Raw genomic sequence first — 15,884 nt, 5'->3', positions numbered from 1 at the left:
AGCCGCCACCGCGGACAGATGCCCACCCAGACCCTCCCCTGGAGTTTTAGGGGTGCGTCCGGAGTCCGCACCTCAGGAGTGGGGTACTGTCACGTCCTGACCATAGTTCTTATGTGTGTTGGTTGTTTTAGTGTTGGTCAGGACGTGAGCTGGGTGGGCATTCTATGTTGTGTGTCTAGTTTGTCTGTTTCTGTGTTCAGCCTGATATGGTTCTCAATCAGAGGCAGCTGTCAATCGTTGTCCCTGATTGAGAATCATATATAGGTGGCTTGTTTTGTGTTGGGGATTGTGGGTGGTTGTCTTCTGTCTTTGTGTTCTGCACCAGGACTGTTTCGGTTTTCACATATATTGTTTTGTTGTTTGTAGTGTTCAAAATTATTGTTTATTAAATCATGTTGAACACTAGCCGCGCTGCGTTTTGGTCCTCTCCTTCATCCCAGGAAGAAAACCATTACACCACCTCCACAGACCAGTGGTGTCCAAACTCAAACCCCAACTAGAGTGCATTCGGAAAGTATTCAGACCCCTTTCCTTTTTCTACACTTTGTTACGTTATAGCCTTTACACCGAACCCAAACCGGCTGCGCGCGTGCGCCATAATGCGCTATCGTGCATACATTTATTTTGTCCCCCTACACCAAACGCGATCACGACACGCAGGTTAAAATATCAAAACAAACTGAACCAATGACATTAATTTGGAGACAGGTCGAAAAGCATTAAACATGTATGGCAATTTAGCTAGTTAGCTTGCACTTGCTAGCTAATTTGTCCTATTTAGCTAGCTTGCTGTTGCTAGATAATTTGTCCTGGGATATAAACATTGAGTTGTTATTTTACCTGAACTGCACAAGGTCCTCTACTCCGACAAATTAATCCACACATAAAACGGCCAACCGAATCGTTTCTAGTCATCTCTCCTCCTTCCAGGCTTTTTCATCTTTGAACTTATATGGTGATTGGCATCTACACTTTTACCACGACGACCGGCAACACAGTTCGTCTTTCAATCACCCACGTGGGTATAACCAATGAGGAGATGGCACGTGGGTACCTGCTTCTATAAACCAATGAGGAGATGGGAGAGGCAGGACTTTCAGCGAGATCTGCGTCAGAAATAGAAAGGAGTTCTATTTTAGCCCTTGGCATCGCAGACGCTCGTGGGCCGCGCGAGCAGTGTGGGTGCAATAATTGAATAACATAGATTTCAAAAATTATTTTGCAACGCTTACGCACGCGACGTGTCCAGTCTGGTCAGCATGTCATTATAAAATATATATATATATTTTTAAACATCATTCTACACACAACACCCAATAATTACAAAGCGAAAAACTGTTGTCATTTTTGCAAATATATAAAAATAAAACAGAAATACCTTATTTACTTATGTATTCAGACCCTTTGCTATGAGACTCAAAATTGAGCTCAGGTTCATTCTGTTTCCATTGATCATCTGTGAGATGTTTCTACAACTTGATTGGAATCCACCTGTGGTAAAATTCAATTGATTGGACATGATTTGGGAGCATTAAACCAGGCCGCTTTGAGTCTTTGAGGAGTAAGAGCAAAACCAGCAAAGACAGTTTTTTTTGGAGGCGGCTGTAGAAAAGGCTCTAATTTTTCTTATACTTTTTAGGGAACTGTCACTTTAATTAGACTTTTTGGTTAACTTTACCTTTAAATGCAGGCACCTCTGAGCCATAGAGATGTATAGAGATCGCATGGTATCAACGCTGCCCATGTTAAGATATGCTTTTGGGCACTAGAGACCTCTATACATATCCTTGCTCTAAACGCACCTGCAGCCAATTCCCTTAATAAATACCAAAGTTCTTTGTCTTTTAGTTCAGTGTCAAACAAGCCATGCCTTGGAAGAACTCTCCAGCATTTACCCCTTTATCTGTGTGTCCAATATCCAACCACAAACATATGGAAATGCAATGGATCATTGTTTGGGACAAATAAATGGGAGCTAAATCTCTCTAAACTGGAACCTAAAAGTCTCTCTCCCTATCCTTGTTCTCTTATTGAAAGGGACACCTGCAACCTGTATCAGCTCCTACGTCACTCAGTGCATTCTTAAATAAGCAACCTGCCTTAACACACAGTGACGTCTGCCATTCCATATTGAGACAAACATGCAACAGCTCTGCCATTTTATCTTTCCTCGATTCCTTGCCTTTTTTTGTGCCTCCTCGGAGAGGACCCAAGGTTCCTCCCCTCAGACCTCCAATGGGTTTTGAGAAGGAGGCGAGTAGCGAGGAAGTTCATGTCATTTTAGGTGGAATCTTATGTGAATGATACAATTTTTTTTTGCACGTATACACTACATATACACAGCACAAAAGTATGTGGACACTCCTTCAAATTAGTGGATTCGGCTATTTTAGCCAAACCCGTTGCTGACAGGTGTATAAAATTGAGCACACAGCCATGCAACCTCCATAAAGAAAAATTGGCATTAGAATGGCCTTACTGAAGAGCTTAGTGACTTTCAACGTGGCAGTGTCATAGGATGCCACCTTTCCAACAAATCAGTTCGTCATATTTCTGCCCTGCTAGAGCTGCCACGGTCAATTGTAAGTGCTGTTATGGTGAAATGGAAATGTCTAGGAGCAACAACGGCTCAGTCGCAAAGTGGTAGGCCATACAAGCTCACAGAATGGGACCACCGAGTGTTGAAGCGCGTAGTGCGTAAAATCATCTGTCCTCGGTTGTAACACTATCGAGTTCCAAACTGCCTCTGGAAGCAACGTCAGCACAAGAACTCATGAAATGGGTTTCCATGCCCGAGCGGCCACATACAAGCATAAGACCACCATGCGTAATGCCAAGCGTCGGCTGGAGTGGTGTAAAGCTCGCCGTTATTGGACTCTGGAGCAGTGGAAACCGCGTTCTCCGGAGTGATGAATCATGCTTTACCAGTCCGACGGATGAATCTGGGTTTGGTGGATGCCAGGAGAACGCTACCTGCCCGAATGCAGTGACAACTGTAAAGTTTGGTGGAGAAGAAATAATGGTCTGGGGCTCTTTTTCATGGCCCCTTAGAAATCTTAACTCTAGACAATATTGTGCTTCCAACTTTGTGGCAACAGTTTGCGGGAATGCCCTTTCCTGTTTTAGCATGACAATGACCCCGTGCACAAAGCGTCGGAAATGGTTTGTCGAGATCGGTGTAGAAGAACTTGACTGCCTGCACAGAGCCCTGACCTCAACCCCATCGAACAACTTTGGGAAGAATTGGAATGCTGACTGCGAGCCAGGCCTAATCACCCAACATCAGTGCCCGACCTCACCAATGCTCTTGTGGCTGAATGGAAGCAAGTCCCAGCAACAATGTTCCATCATCTTGTGGAAAGCCTTCCCAGAAGAGTGGAGGCTGTTATAGCAGCAAAGGGGGGACCAACTCCATATTAATGCCAATGATTTTGGAATGAGATATTTGACAAGGAGGTGTCCACTTACACTGCATGACCAAAAGTATCTTAAATCAGGCCCCCCAAAAAATCTGCCAATTTCTAAAATGTAAATTTCTGTGAACATTTACTTGTGGATTTTGAAAATAAAAAATTAACTCAAGCTATGTCAATGTGTTTGACTACATGCTGCCATTTTAAAAACAATGCAGATATTGGAGTAAACCTATTATGGGTTAAGACAAGTAACTATGATTAAGGGCAAACATAAGCATGAAAGCTGAGTTTGAATAAGACATCCGATTAAAACATTGTATTTATAACAGTTGGTTTTACTATATCTATTAAATAACCGAATCATTGACGGAGTAATAGATACAATAAATGCATGTCTTTAGTCTGCCCCTGCAAGCCGGTCGGCATATGTGTCATGACACTCCCTCATCTGATTGGTCGAGTAGGCGGGCCTTCTGACTTTGTGGCTGTGGTAACTATTGATGACCCACTGGACAGGTCAAGGGCAAGCATTTGTTAGTTCGTCCATCACTCCAGTGTAAGTGACCATTCTAGACACCCACCGCCTCTAAGCCCGTCCCCCACCAGCCTGAAATCCAATCGGGGAAAAAAGACCCAAAGATACCAAGACTTGAGAGAGCAACTTAAGAAATTGAGAGTGAAAACTTGACAAAGACGTGATTATTGTTCAACAATTTGATGCTTTCAAATAAAAAAAATGTGCATGTTTCTTTGCTTGCAGTTTTATATTTTGGGATTCAGGCATTTTTCTTTTTGATCTGCGGCAATGATGTTCTGCTCGCCCAGAGTCACACTTGCAAGCTCAAGTTTGGCATGTCCGCTCGCAGACCAAATTTCTGCGCTCTCGACTCAGCGTTTGCTTGCTCAACGTTGTTTCGTCTTGCTCGACAGCGCCTTCTCGCGTGCAATGAACTTTAGAGGCCGATTTGACGCCATAGTATTTTGATATGTATTGTTGTGATATACAGGGCTCATCTGGAAAAGAGACCTTGGTCTCAACATTTCCTCCCTGTCAAAATAAAGGTTAAATACATTTTACAAAATGGTGCATGAATGTCAAAGAATTAAGGATATTAACCTACTACAGAGTGACACCGTAAAGGCAGCATAGCATAATCGCTCCGGTAAATTCTGTAAAATATTAGTAAATATGTGTTGTTTTTGATTGCATTTTTTAAATTCGTATTATTAACAGTGTATTTCATTATAAAACTGTCAAGTAAGATCAGAAGGATGGTTGGTTTGGCAAGCTAGCTAACTGGCTAGCATGTTATGTTTTTTGAGCAGAGAAGCCCTAAGCAAGAGGAAAGCAGAGATGTGGACAAATGCTCGGGAAGACAACAGGCTGCTTTAGAATACCCCTGAGGTGCGGTGAGCCTTCCAGCGGCCCCATCGGCTGCTGGGGCATCACCCAAGTGGGTGCTGCGTGATCAGTGGTGGTCAAGGGGTAGCTTTCTAGCTACAGAGACCAGACTGCTCTGTTTAATGGCTCTGGACCACAGTCTTCATTGCTCCAAGACCAGACTGACCCTGATTGAGGCTCCCGGGGCTTACCCCCTGGCTATGACCGTGATGCTCTCTCCCAAGAACATTTAGCACTTGATTTGTTTATTTAATTATTTGTTTATTTATTTAGGCATGGACTGTACACTGCAATTCAGTTTTTAGCTGCCAATGTTGTACACCATGACAAACTAAACTCTGAATACAGGGTGATTAGTGAAAACAGGACACCACTTGGTCCCTGTCCTCCAAATGGGAGGGTTGGATGACACAAGGTGACAGGTGTCCTTTACCACGGTCTCCCCCACCACGGTTTCCCCCAACCATTATATATGATGTATAGGCATTCATGTCAAGGTCTATTACTATATAAACTGTGTCAACACTGGACAGTTGGTTTGAATCTTTGCGCACAACAGTTATTATACAGTGAGTCGTTTTGCACTACATTTTGTTATGAAATAATGCATTTCTGCTAATGAATTATCCTTATTAACATGACAGTTGAATTATTAGCATTATGCTCACTATGCACAATGTACAAAACATTAGGAACGCCTTCCTAATAATTGCACCCTTTTGTCCTCTGAACAGCATGGACTCTACAAGTGTTCCACAGGGATGCTTTGGAACAGCATTGCATTTCTTGACACACTCAAACCAGTGCGCCTTGCACCTACTACAGTGGTTCCTCCTTTAAAAGTTGCGAGCTTGCACCGCGGGACTGAGAGGTACCCAGCGTCACAGCTTCATTGCTCCAGAACACCACAAGGGGGAGTTAGAGCACTCATTATGCATTTGGGTCCCAAGGTTTTTATATGACCAATCATATCGAGTGGTTCCAAAGACGAAATTGACGCGAGCCACCCGTCCCTGGGTGAAGATGGCTGACAAAACATTACGGTGGAACCAAATGTGAAGTGGTTATAACGTCATAACGAGTCAAGCTAAAAATTTACAATTGAGAGGAATAGATTAGTTAATGTAGAGACAAACATTTGTGCATATTTTTTTGTCATAAAGTTAATTTACGGAAATTGCTATTTAGCAAGTTAGCTGACTAGCTAACATTAGCCAGCTAGCTAGCTAGTGTTATGACAGGAGAATTAATTTATAATTTGTGTTGTTTAATGTTTTAGGGACTCTTGAGAAAACCAGCAAACCAGGCTGTCGTCACGTGAAACAGTGGATGTAAAGAATCTAGCTAGCTAAAGCATTTACTGCAAAATGAATATACAATTGTGTAAGCTTGCCTTCCAATGCAGCTGAAGTAACATATCTAGCTAACTATTTACTTGTTATTATGTAGTGGAGGATAAAAAATAACTGTATACCTATGGATGTGTAGCTAGCTACAGTATGTAGCCGATCTGTGTATGGACCCTAAAATGTTTGCTATGAATATTAATTCAGAACTTATGAACCTCAGCTATCATAGTTGTTGTATCAAGTCCGAATGGCATTAATGAAGCCTATGGATAGAGTATAATAACTTTATTGTGCCACGGATGCAAGTCCTATATACATGTACTGTAGTTATTACCGCGCATGAGATTCCCACATTGTTGCCTGTACATTGAATATATTCACTGATAATGTACTCTTCCTTGGCAAATAAAGGTGCAGTTCAGGTATGAATCTCTGAGATATTATTTTTCAGTCATTTCAAACTCCATTATTTGAATGATGGAATGTCTGCATGTATGTATTACAATTATACACTTCAACAGTGTTTACCACTCCTGCTTCTGGGACATCAATGATTACACACTGTAACTATGCAATAGACTAGAAACATGATTTAAGTAAAGGCTGATTTGTAATTCATATATACAGAAAAAAAACGATGCATATCTAACTCCCTTCATTTGCATTAATCTGAGGACACAGGATAGTATTTCAATGAGATACTTAATTTCAACCAGTGGAGAATGTGACACGCTTTATTGAAAGAAGATCATTATCCAGGTGTTATAAATACATAATACATGCATTATAATTGTAATATTATATTATAAATACAAGTTCAATCTGTACTTCAATGCACCTATGGTGTGTATTATAAAACGAGGAAGAGAGAGGTGTAGAAGACAGAAAGGGAAATAGGTAAGAACAGCGGCAGGCAGCATATGATTAATGAATTACAGTGCTACCCTAATATTCTCTCAGTTCATAACCAGCGTTTGGCCCCCAGTCAGCCCGAAGGTTATCTTAAGAGCGGGTGAGGTGGCAATGACGGGACTGGCTTCCTCTCTCACATCAAAACATACCTGCAGACGAGAGACAGGTGGATAGAGAGAGAGCATGATTAAGCCTTGTTTTTTTTTATTCTAACACGGTCAGTGATCATAATCATCAGGAGGTGAAATGCAAAACTGACCTTGGATCATTAACTCTGGGACTACTACATCTCTGTCTGTATTTCAATGTAAAGCACATCCTTAATAATACTTCCTGTTGACCCGACCAAGTGACCTCTCACCTATGATCATGCTGTGCCCTCTGTGTCAGCCAGTTCAGATGCGGGAGGGGTTCACCAAAACAGCTGATATAACCTAGAGGATTTAGGGAGAAGGGGGAAAGGGATGAAGTGAATTAGAGAGATGTTATTGTGTGTGTGTGGGGTCCCACCTGGTGTCCACACCAAGTGGCTACAGAGCACTTTATGCTGAAAAACAGACACATGAGGACAAACAATAGAAGATAATGTCAATAGAAGATACTGTATGTGACGCAGACACCTATCGGAGTGTACCTGAAACATTTAAATATAGAGGGCTATGTGTCTCACCACTTGGTTATTGCAAGGTTAACCCCCAGGGAAATCATGACATGGCAGCAACAGATAGTCCAGTGAAAATTGCTGTGTGTTTATGTGGTGTAAATCTGAAAATTAGCAGCTGACATCTTCAGGGTTTTTTAATTAATACATGTGAGACAGGTTCCATGTACAAAAAGACAGGCAGAGATGGAGAGAGAAAAAGAACACAGAACAGTTTAACTACCTCTGGTTGCACTTCTGCCAGCAATAAAGCTTCCACGGCCTGTTCCTCGGACAGTGAACATCTGGAAAAATCTACATTTTCGACCCCTTGATCAGCTCGTACTCTGAAAGTAAAGAAAATAGTTATTGTTTTCATATCTACAAAAAATAAGCTGAGTTATGACCGTTCAATATAAAGCAGCAGATGTCGTTTTCAGGATACATCAATACAGCACAGAAAGCTTAACACCAGACTGGTATTGTGGTTGTTCATTAGGTGATGGGAAATATGCAATGATACCTGCACCATCTACACGCTGCAAAAACTCTTCGTGACAGACATAGTGTTCTTTCATCCATCTGTAAAAAAAAAAAGCTAACCGTTACACTGTCATGAAATATGTTTATATATCAACTATGAAACAAATATGACATGGCCTGCTTATGAGTTGCCATGAAAGAAAGTTAAAATAATTCAACTGAAAATGGCGAGAACAAAAGCATTTAGCTCAAAACGCCTGATTAGCTTGAGAATAATAATTGCATGATTTATCATTCTACGGTATGCATGTATGTAATATAGTAGAATGTTATGAACATACACTGAATCGTAGGAGCTAACTGCTAGCTGTGTAAAAGTTGGACTGAAGAACGCCCAGTGCTGCTTACCTGAGATGCCATCATCACACAGTCCTTCTTCGTAGGTGTCCGCTATGACTTCCTTTGTGTCGGAAAAAAGTTGCTTTCAGAACAATTATTTTTGATTGAAAATAAAGTTTTGCTCTCGACAAAAAGACACAACTGTACCTCAATAGCATATAACAATTTGCCTGTGAATAACCACACCTTCATACAAACGTGCTACTGTATGCAGAATTCTTGACGCACAACCGAGTGAATTCTTGACGCACAAAGTGCGTCAGAGGGAAAGGAACGAGATGGGAACAACAACAATTTGTTGCAAGTTGGGGAGGGGGGCTAATAGCTGAACAATAGACGATGCAACCATTACTAAAGAATAGTCTAATAGCCGAGGTAGGTGTGAAAAAAAAACTCCTATCACAGACCAGATTTGCCCTAATGACCAAGGGATAGCTTGCTACTCAATGTAATAAAGTAATGACTTTTCAAATAAGTTACCTTACACGTTATGTTGGCTGACAATTTGTTAGCTACGCTGTCCTTACGAACCACATAGCATATCATTACAGCAGTATGTACCGGTATGTTAGCTAGCTACCTAACGTTAGCAGATATACATCAAACTTGACAGAATATTAACTAAAGGCTATCTGACTAACCAACGTTTACTGACTTGATTAATTCCTGTCATTCTTAGCTTAGCTAAATGGTATAGTCGTTGTGCGTTCTCAATGGACATTTGGGTGCTTTCGTAAATTCGCTCTGGCTATCTACACCGATTTCAGAGCACTCTCATCTGAGTGTACCAGAGCACAGAATAATGACCTTACTCAACACCGGTTGAATATGGCCGGTGTCAGTAAAGTCGGCAAAAAAGCGTAATTAAATTGTTTCCAGCAGCACAGTCACTAACGCTCCGGTTAACACAAAAACTGCCTGACTAGTTCTGCTAGAGCAAGTAAATTTGTGTCTGGAAGTAGCAAGCCAACATTAGCTTGGGTGCTTGACTGCCGTTGTAAGGCCAGAATGCTCAAATCAACCCTACTCATCGGCCTTAACGTCCAGTTCACGCACCGAGAGCTCAACAGTCTGAATTTACAAACTGACAACGCTCAGAATTTATGAGCGTCACGTTGTACAGCGCCATATTTTCTGTTCCATCCTAACGGAAGCCCAGAGGGTTTTTCATTTTTCATAGAATAGAATCACCGTAATATTAATCAAATTAATTAAGCAAGTACCAGTCAAAAGTTTGGACACGCCTACTCCTTCCAGTATTTTTATTTGTACTATTTTCTACATTGTAGAATAATAGTGAAGACATCACAACTATGAAATAACACCGGTCTCCCGCGTGCCCTGCATTCTGTAGTATAGACATGGCCTGCTCTCCCTTATGTAAGGAATTATTCACTTTCCCATGTTTACTACAGTATGCATTGTAGACTGCAGAGTAGCCTAATAAACAAATAAACACATTTCATTAAAAAATACTCTTTCAAATTGCAGATGTTGATTTAGTTATGGATCCATAACGAATTACTATGGGAATAAATATCACTGATTTACAGAAATATTGGAACAAAGTTGTCTCTTGAAGGTAAACAATTTAGAATCCTCCAATCCTGTAGCCTACTCCCTACCGTCACGTTGTACAGCGGGATATTTTGCATTCCATCCTAATGGAAACCCTGTGGGTTTCGTTTTTCTCTGAATAGAAACACCATAATATTAATCAAATTAATTAAGCCAAATTTCTTAAAATCAATCCCATATACTATGTTATTACAAAAATGTTTTTAAATTCTCTGGTAATGCCAATACGGAATAGTATCAAATGCTTCTCAAAGATGCCCTCTGGTGGTCAAACTAGAAATAACTTGCAGCAACAAAAAATGGCTGACAATTTAATGACGTGCCACAGAATTCTGCGGCAGCACGCAAGGTGTGGCGCAGTATGACGCAAGTTTTAAAGGAGGAACCACTGTACCATACCCCATTCAAAGGCACTTAAATATTTTGTCTTGCCCATCCACCCTCTGAATGGATGAATACACAAACCATTTCTTTAACCTGTCTCCCCCCTCCCCCCTTCATCTACACTGATGAAAGTGGATTTAACAGGCGACATCAATAAGGGATCATAGCTTTCACCTGGATTCACCTGGTGAGTCTATGTCATAGAAAGAGCAGGTGTTCTTAATGCTTTGTTCACTCATAGTATGTGCTTTTTTTCAATGAGTAAAATTTTGCCATTGGACATAATTATACTTTTTTTTGCATCAGTGCATCTGGCTGTTGTTTTGGTCCTGATTAGAAAGAAGGTATTGTCATGGCTTATTTGTTTAGAAAGAAGGTATTGTCATGGCTTATTTGTTTAGAGGTTAGCTTAGGCCTAAGGTACTTGGAGAAACCATTCCAATGCCCTCCAGAAGGAAACACTGCCACCCCACCCGTTTCATGTATGAAAAACGCAGCAGGGGCACTTGTGGGATTTCAATGTATTTTTTTTATTCACCATCACTCGAAAACCCATGAGTGCCCCTGCTGCCTTTACAGGAAATACAAAAGCAGTATGACATTTTAGGGCACTCTAGTCTACCTATAGCCTGCTCTCAGATCTGTTTGTACTGTATAGCCAACCCCTATGGTCCACAGGGGCTATACAGCACAAACAGAACTGGGACCAGACTAATCTACCTCCACAATGTCCCACCTGTTTCCCAATGGCCTCCAGGTCCCTGTCACGCACAAAGTCCTCCCTCAGCTGTACCCGGGTGAGCCTGGTGCTGTGCGGGTCCGAGAACAGCTGGAAGAAGCCGTCCTGCGGCTCAAAGTTACTGTCCATATGGACCAGCTCCATGTATCTGTGAAGATAGATACATAAAACAGCAGAAAAATAATTATTCAAGACATAAGATCAAATTGATATATAGTATCAAACTATGGTTGGCATTTGACAATTCATTTACATACATTATACATTGAGATTTGAAGCAAGTCATAAATCAATGCTCAGGAGCTGCTGCTAATAAAGTGATTGATCATGAAAGCATCCTTGACACCTGATAAGACCATAGCAACATAATGTGAAAAATTAGACAAACCAACAAGCAAAACCAGTCTGACATTGCTTAATTGAACATTAGGATTAGCAATTATACGTACGTGTTGACCAGCTTGTCACAGATCTCGCTGGGCAGGAAGATGTCTGAGCGCAGGCAGAGCTTGTTCCTCTCTCCCAGGTAGCACATGGTCCTCCTCAGGTTCCTCAGGCAGAAGGCTGTGGTCAGTGCCATGAGGCTGTCGGGGTTGTCCCCTGCCTTGGCTGCCATGTCGGCTGCTGCTTCTCACTTCCCCTCTGTTTGACAACAGGGCAAAGCAGGTGGCCTCAGGAGGTAGGTGCCAGGCAGCTCTCAAAGGGTAGGCATCGGGATAGATGAGGTGGTCACAGAAGAGGCAGTGTGTGCTCAAGATCTCCCTAACTCCGGGGTTAGATCTACAAGAAGCTGCTGGGGACAAAGACAAGTTGTTGTCATTAGGATACTTGACATTGCTTTGATAGAAATATCAAAAAGTATATACTTCATGTTTAGGGAAATGGTAATTACAGTCTAATGATGCAAGTTATTATCATAAACTCATTGTTAACACTGTAAATCGTGTCATAAAAAAAGTATGATTAAGACTGTAAACAAAGTATTTGGCTAGCTAGTTCGCTAAATAAAGAAAGCGTTTCCATTTGAGCAACACCTAAACAAGTGGTACTTGGCAGGTGAAATTCGTACCAGTTTGTCTGCTACATGGCCAAACTAAATGGAAAATCCAATTGAATCTCAGCTTACATAGTAACTTACTTTCAAGCCGGTATGTCTCCATTTGAGCAAAACCAATTAGGAAAAAGTCGGTGCTTGTATTCGATAACATATTTTATTAGAAGTATGAATTTCAGCAACCCGCGAAACAGCCTCAGTTGTACAGGACCAAAATAAGTACATGTAAAAAAAAAAAAAAAAAAATACAATTCTGAAAAAGCTTACAAGTATCGACTAAGGGACTCAATGTTGTTGCTAGCAAATCGCGCAACGGAGTTGAGAGTTCGGTCCTGACCTCAGATAGATGAGCGTACAGTGCGCCATGGCTGGCTAACTAACTACTGTAACGTTAGCTGTATCAAAAGTGTCAAGTACGAATGTATATTTATGTAGTGTAACCTGCAACCATGACATATAGCTATTTTGCTAATAACGTTAGTTAGCTACATCAAATCCATTGCTGGCTAGCTCAGCTACTGTAACTCGCGTTAATTAGATTCATTAGCTAGCTAGTGAATCAATGTTTGGCGATCTAGCTACTTTATACAGGATTTGTCCACATTGCTCATTTGCAGTTTATCGGACACTGTCATACCTTAGCATTCTTTGGTTGATTCAATTCATTTATTGTTTTATCATTTATATTCTTTCGTGTTCGTCTGATGTCAACAAAACAAGCTCCTTTTCCGGTTCATCTGTGTTGTTAGGAATTGCTTCCTGCTTCAGGGGAAGGTTCTGTTAATTATTTCCCATTGAATTTTAAGAAAGCATATTGTTGCATGTTCACTGTTAGTTAAATCCTCTCCACATTTTGGATAAGGAAGGTAGCGGACTATTTGCATTGACACCCTTATTTTATTATTATTTTTTTGCACTGGCTCGATGTACAGTCACTTGACTCTAACCACACACACTGTCCATTGGAGGCTGCTGAGAGGAGGACGGCTCATAGTAATGGCTGGAATGGAGTCAATGGAGTGGTATCAACCACATGGAAACCACATCTTTGATGTGTTTGATACCCTTCCTCCCCTCAGCAGCCTCCACGGAAACACAGACACACGCACTCTCTGTTTATTATCTATGCATAGTCAATTTACCCCTAACTACATGTACAATTACCTCAACTACCCTGTACTCCTGCACATTGACTCGGTACAGGAACCACTTCTATATAGCCTCGTTATTGTTATTTCAAATCAAAGTTTCTTTGTTATTTACAAGCACTAACCAACAGTGCAATTTTTAAGTACAAAAATAGGTATTAGGTAAACAATAGATGAGTAAAGAAATACAAAATAAAATAAAAAACAAAAATGACAGTGAAAATAACAGTAGCATGGTGGTACCGGTACAGAATCAATGTGCGGGGGCACCGGTTAGTCGGACTAATTGAGGTAATATGTACATGTAGATATAGTTAAAATGACTATGCATAGATGGTAAACAGAGAGTAGCAGCAGCGTAAAAGAGTGAGTTGGCGGGTGGGGGGACACAATGCAAATAGTCCGGGTAGCCAATGTACGGGGGGCACTGGTTAGTCAGGCTAATTGAAGTACTATCTACGTGAATGTATTTTTATTGTGTTACTAGTTTTCCTTTAGTTTATTTAGCAAATTTGTCTTACTTACTTTTTTTAAAACTCTGCATTGTTGGTTAAGGGCTCCTAAGTAAGCATTTCACGGTAATACAATTTGTTTAATGTTTTTTTATTAGCTATCTCAAACTGATGAGTTTTAATGAACTTGTAGCCAGGTCTGGCATAGCACACACTACACAAAATATGTGCATAGTTACTGCAATAAGCTAATCTAATTATTATTTACATAAAATAATGCAAAGTAGAAGATTAACGATTGATTATGGTGACATGGAATAACAAAATAATAGCAGTGGTAATCCTAGCCCTAATTCATAAGTCAAATTCCATTAGGCCATTGTTACACTTTTCTTTTATATATATATATTTTTCACCTTTATTTAACCAGGTAGGCTAGTTGAGAACAAGTTATCATTTACAACTGAGACCTGGACGAGATAAAGCAAAGCAGTGCGACAAAAACAACAACATAGAGTTACACATGGGATAAACAAACGTACAGTCAATAACACAATAGAAAATCTGTATACAGTGTGTGCAAATTAAGTAAGGAGGTAAGGCCATAGGCCATAGTGACGAAGTAATTACAATTTAGCAATTAACACTGGAGTGATAGATGTAGATGAGGATGTGCAAGTAGAAATACTGGTGTGCAAAAGAGCAGAAAAAAAACAAATAAACAAATATGGGGATGAGGTAGGTAGTTGGTTGGATGGATGGGCTATTTATAGATGGGCTGTGTACAGCTGCAGCGATCAGTAAGCTGCTCTGACAGCTGATGCTTGAAGTTAGTGAGGGAGATATAAGACTCCAACTTCAGTGATTTTTGCAATTCGTTCCAGTCATTGGCAGCAGAGAACTGGAAGGAAAGGCGGCCAAAGCAGGTGTTGGCTTTGGGGATGACCAGTGAAATATACCTGCTGGAGCGCGTGCTACGGGTGGGTGTTGCTATGGTGACCAGTGAGCTGAGATGAGGCGGAGATTTACCTAGCAAAGACTTATAGATGACCTGGAGCCAGTGGGTTTGGCGACGAATATGTATCGAGGACCAGCCAACGAGAGCATACAGGTCACAATGGTGGGTATAACTATCAACACATGAAAGGTCCTTACCAGGCTTTACAAAAAGGTAATATTACTGCACGTTTCCAACCAGAAGGTATAACCCCCTCACTCCAACTCGTATTAAATAATCCCAGGAGAACATGTATGACCTCATCAGGTAGATACTTAAACATTACATAGCACAACTGATCATGACCTTGGGCTGTATACCCACAGCCTATTAAGGCTGAACGCATCTCATGTATGGTAAAGACAGTGTAACAGTATTACTTTAGTCCGTCCCCTCGCCCCGACCCGGGCGCGAACCAGGGACCCTCTGCACACATCAACAACAGTCACCCACGAAGCATCGTTACCCATCGCTCCACAAAAGCCGCGGCCCTTGCAGAGCAAGGGGAACCACTACTTCAAGGTCTCAGAGCAAGTGACATCACCGATTGTAAGGCTATTAGCGCGCACCACCGCTAACTAGCTAGCCATTTCACATCCGTTACAACAGCATCTAAAGAAGAGTCAACAGTGTCCCGTTTCTTATACACATTAACGTGAGCATTTAAAATCTCACACCTGCGTTGCTTATATACTTCATCCAAAGTAACCCCACTATGTACCCTAGCAAATGTCTTCCCCAACAAGTCATATTTTTCTTTATCAGTTACGGCCATTTTTTGATCCACAACCAAAACTGGAATTCAAGTGAACTTGCTTCTTCCAGTCATCTTCTTCAACATAAACCATACATCCCCCAGCTCAGTACCCCTGCCTATTGTAGAGCAGAACTGTCTCTATGCATTTCTCTTGACAGACTTAATGACCCTACG

At 41.1% G+C, this 15,884-nt stretch overlaps 1 protein-coding gene across 1 annotated transcript in view; it reads right to left on the bottom strand.

Moving 5' to 3' along the window:
- Window positions 1-13,096, bottom strand: part of LOC120021679 (protein zer-1 homolog) — a 60,640-nt gene extending 47,544 nt beyond the window's left edge. Inside the window, exons 1-3 of the mRNA XM_038965509.1 lie at window positions 12,994-13,096; window positions 11,752-12,092; window positions 11,300-11,450 (exon numbers count right to left, since the gene is read on the bottom strand). Coding sequence (XP_038821437.1) covers window positions 11,300-11,450; window positions 11,752-11,918 — 318 coding nt within the window. The 5' untranslated portion in view covers window positions 11,919-12,092; window positions 12,994-13,096. The remainder of the gene's footprint in view (window positions 1-11,299; window positions 11,451-11,751; window positions 12,093-12,993) is intronic.
- Window positions 13,097-15,884: the final 2,788 nt, after the last annotated feature.

The sequence above is a fragment of the Salvelinus namaycush genome, chromosome 26 (genome assembly GCF_016432855.1).
Source record: "Salvelinus namaycush isolate Seneca chromosome 26, SaNama_1.0, whole genome shotgun sequence".
In the NCBI taxonomy this organism is placed as follows: domain Eukaryota; kingdom Metazoa; phylum Chordata; class Actinopteri; order Salmoniformes; family Salmonidae; genus Salvelinus; species Salvelinus namaycush.
Note: the sequence above shows the minus strand (reverse complement) of the source record. Positions and strands in the feature narration are given on the sequence as shown.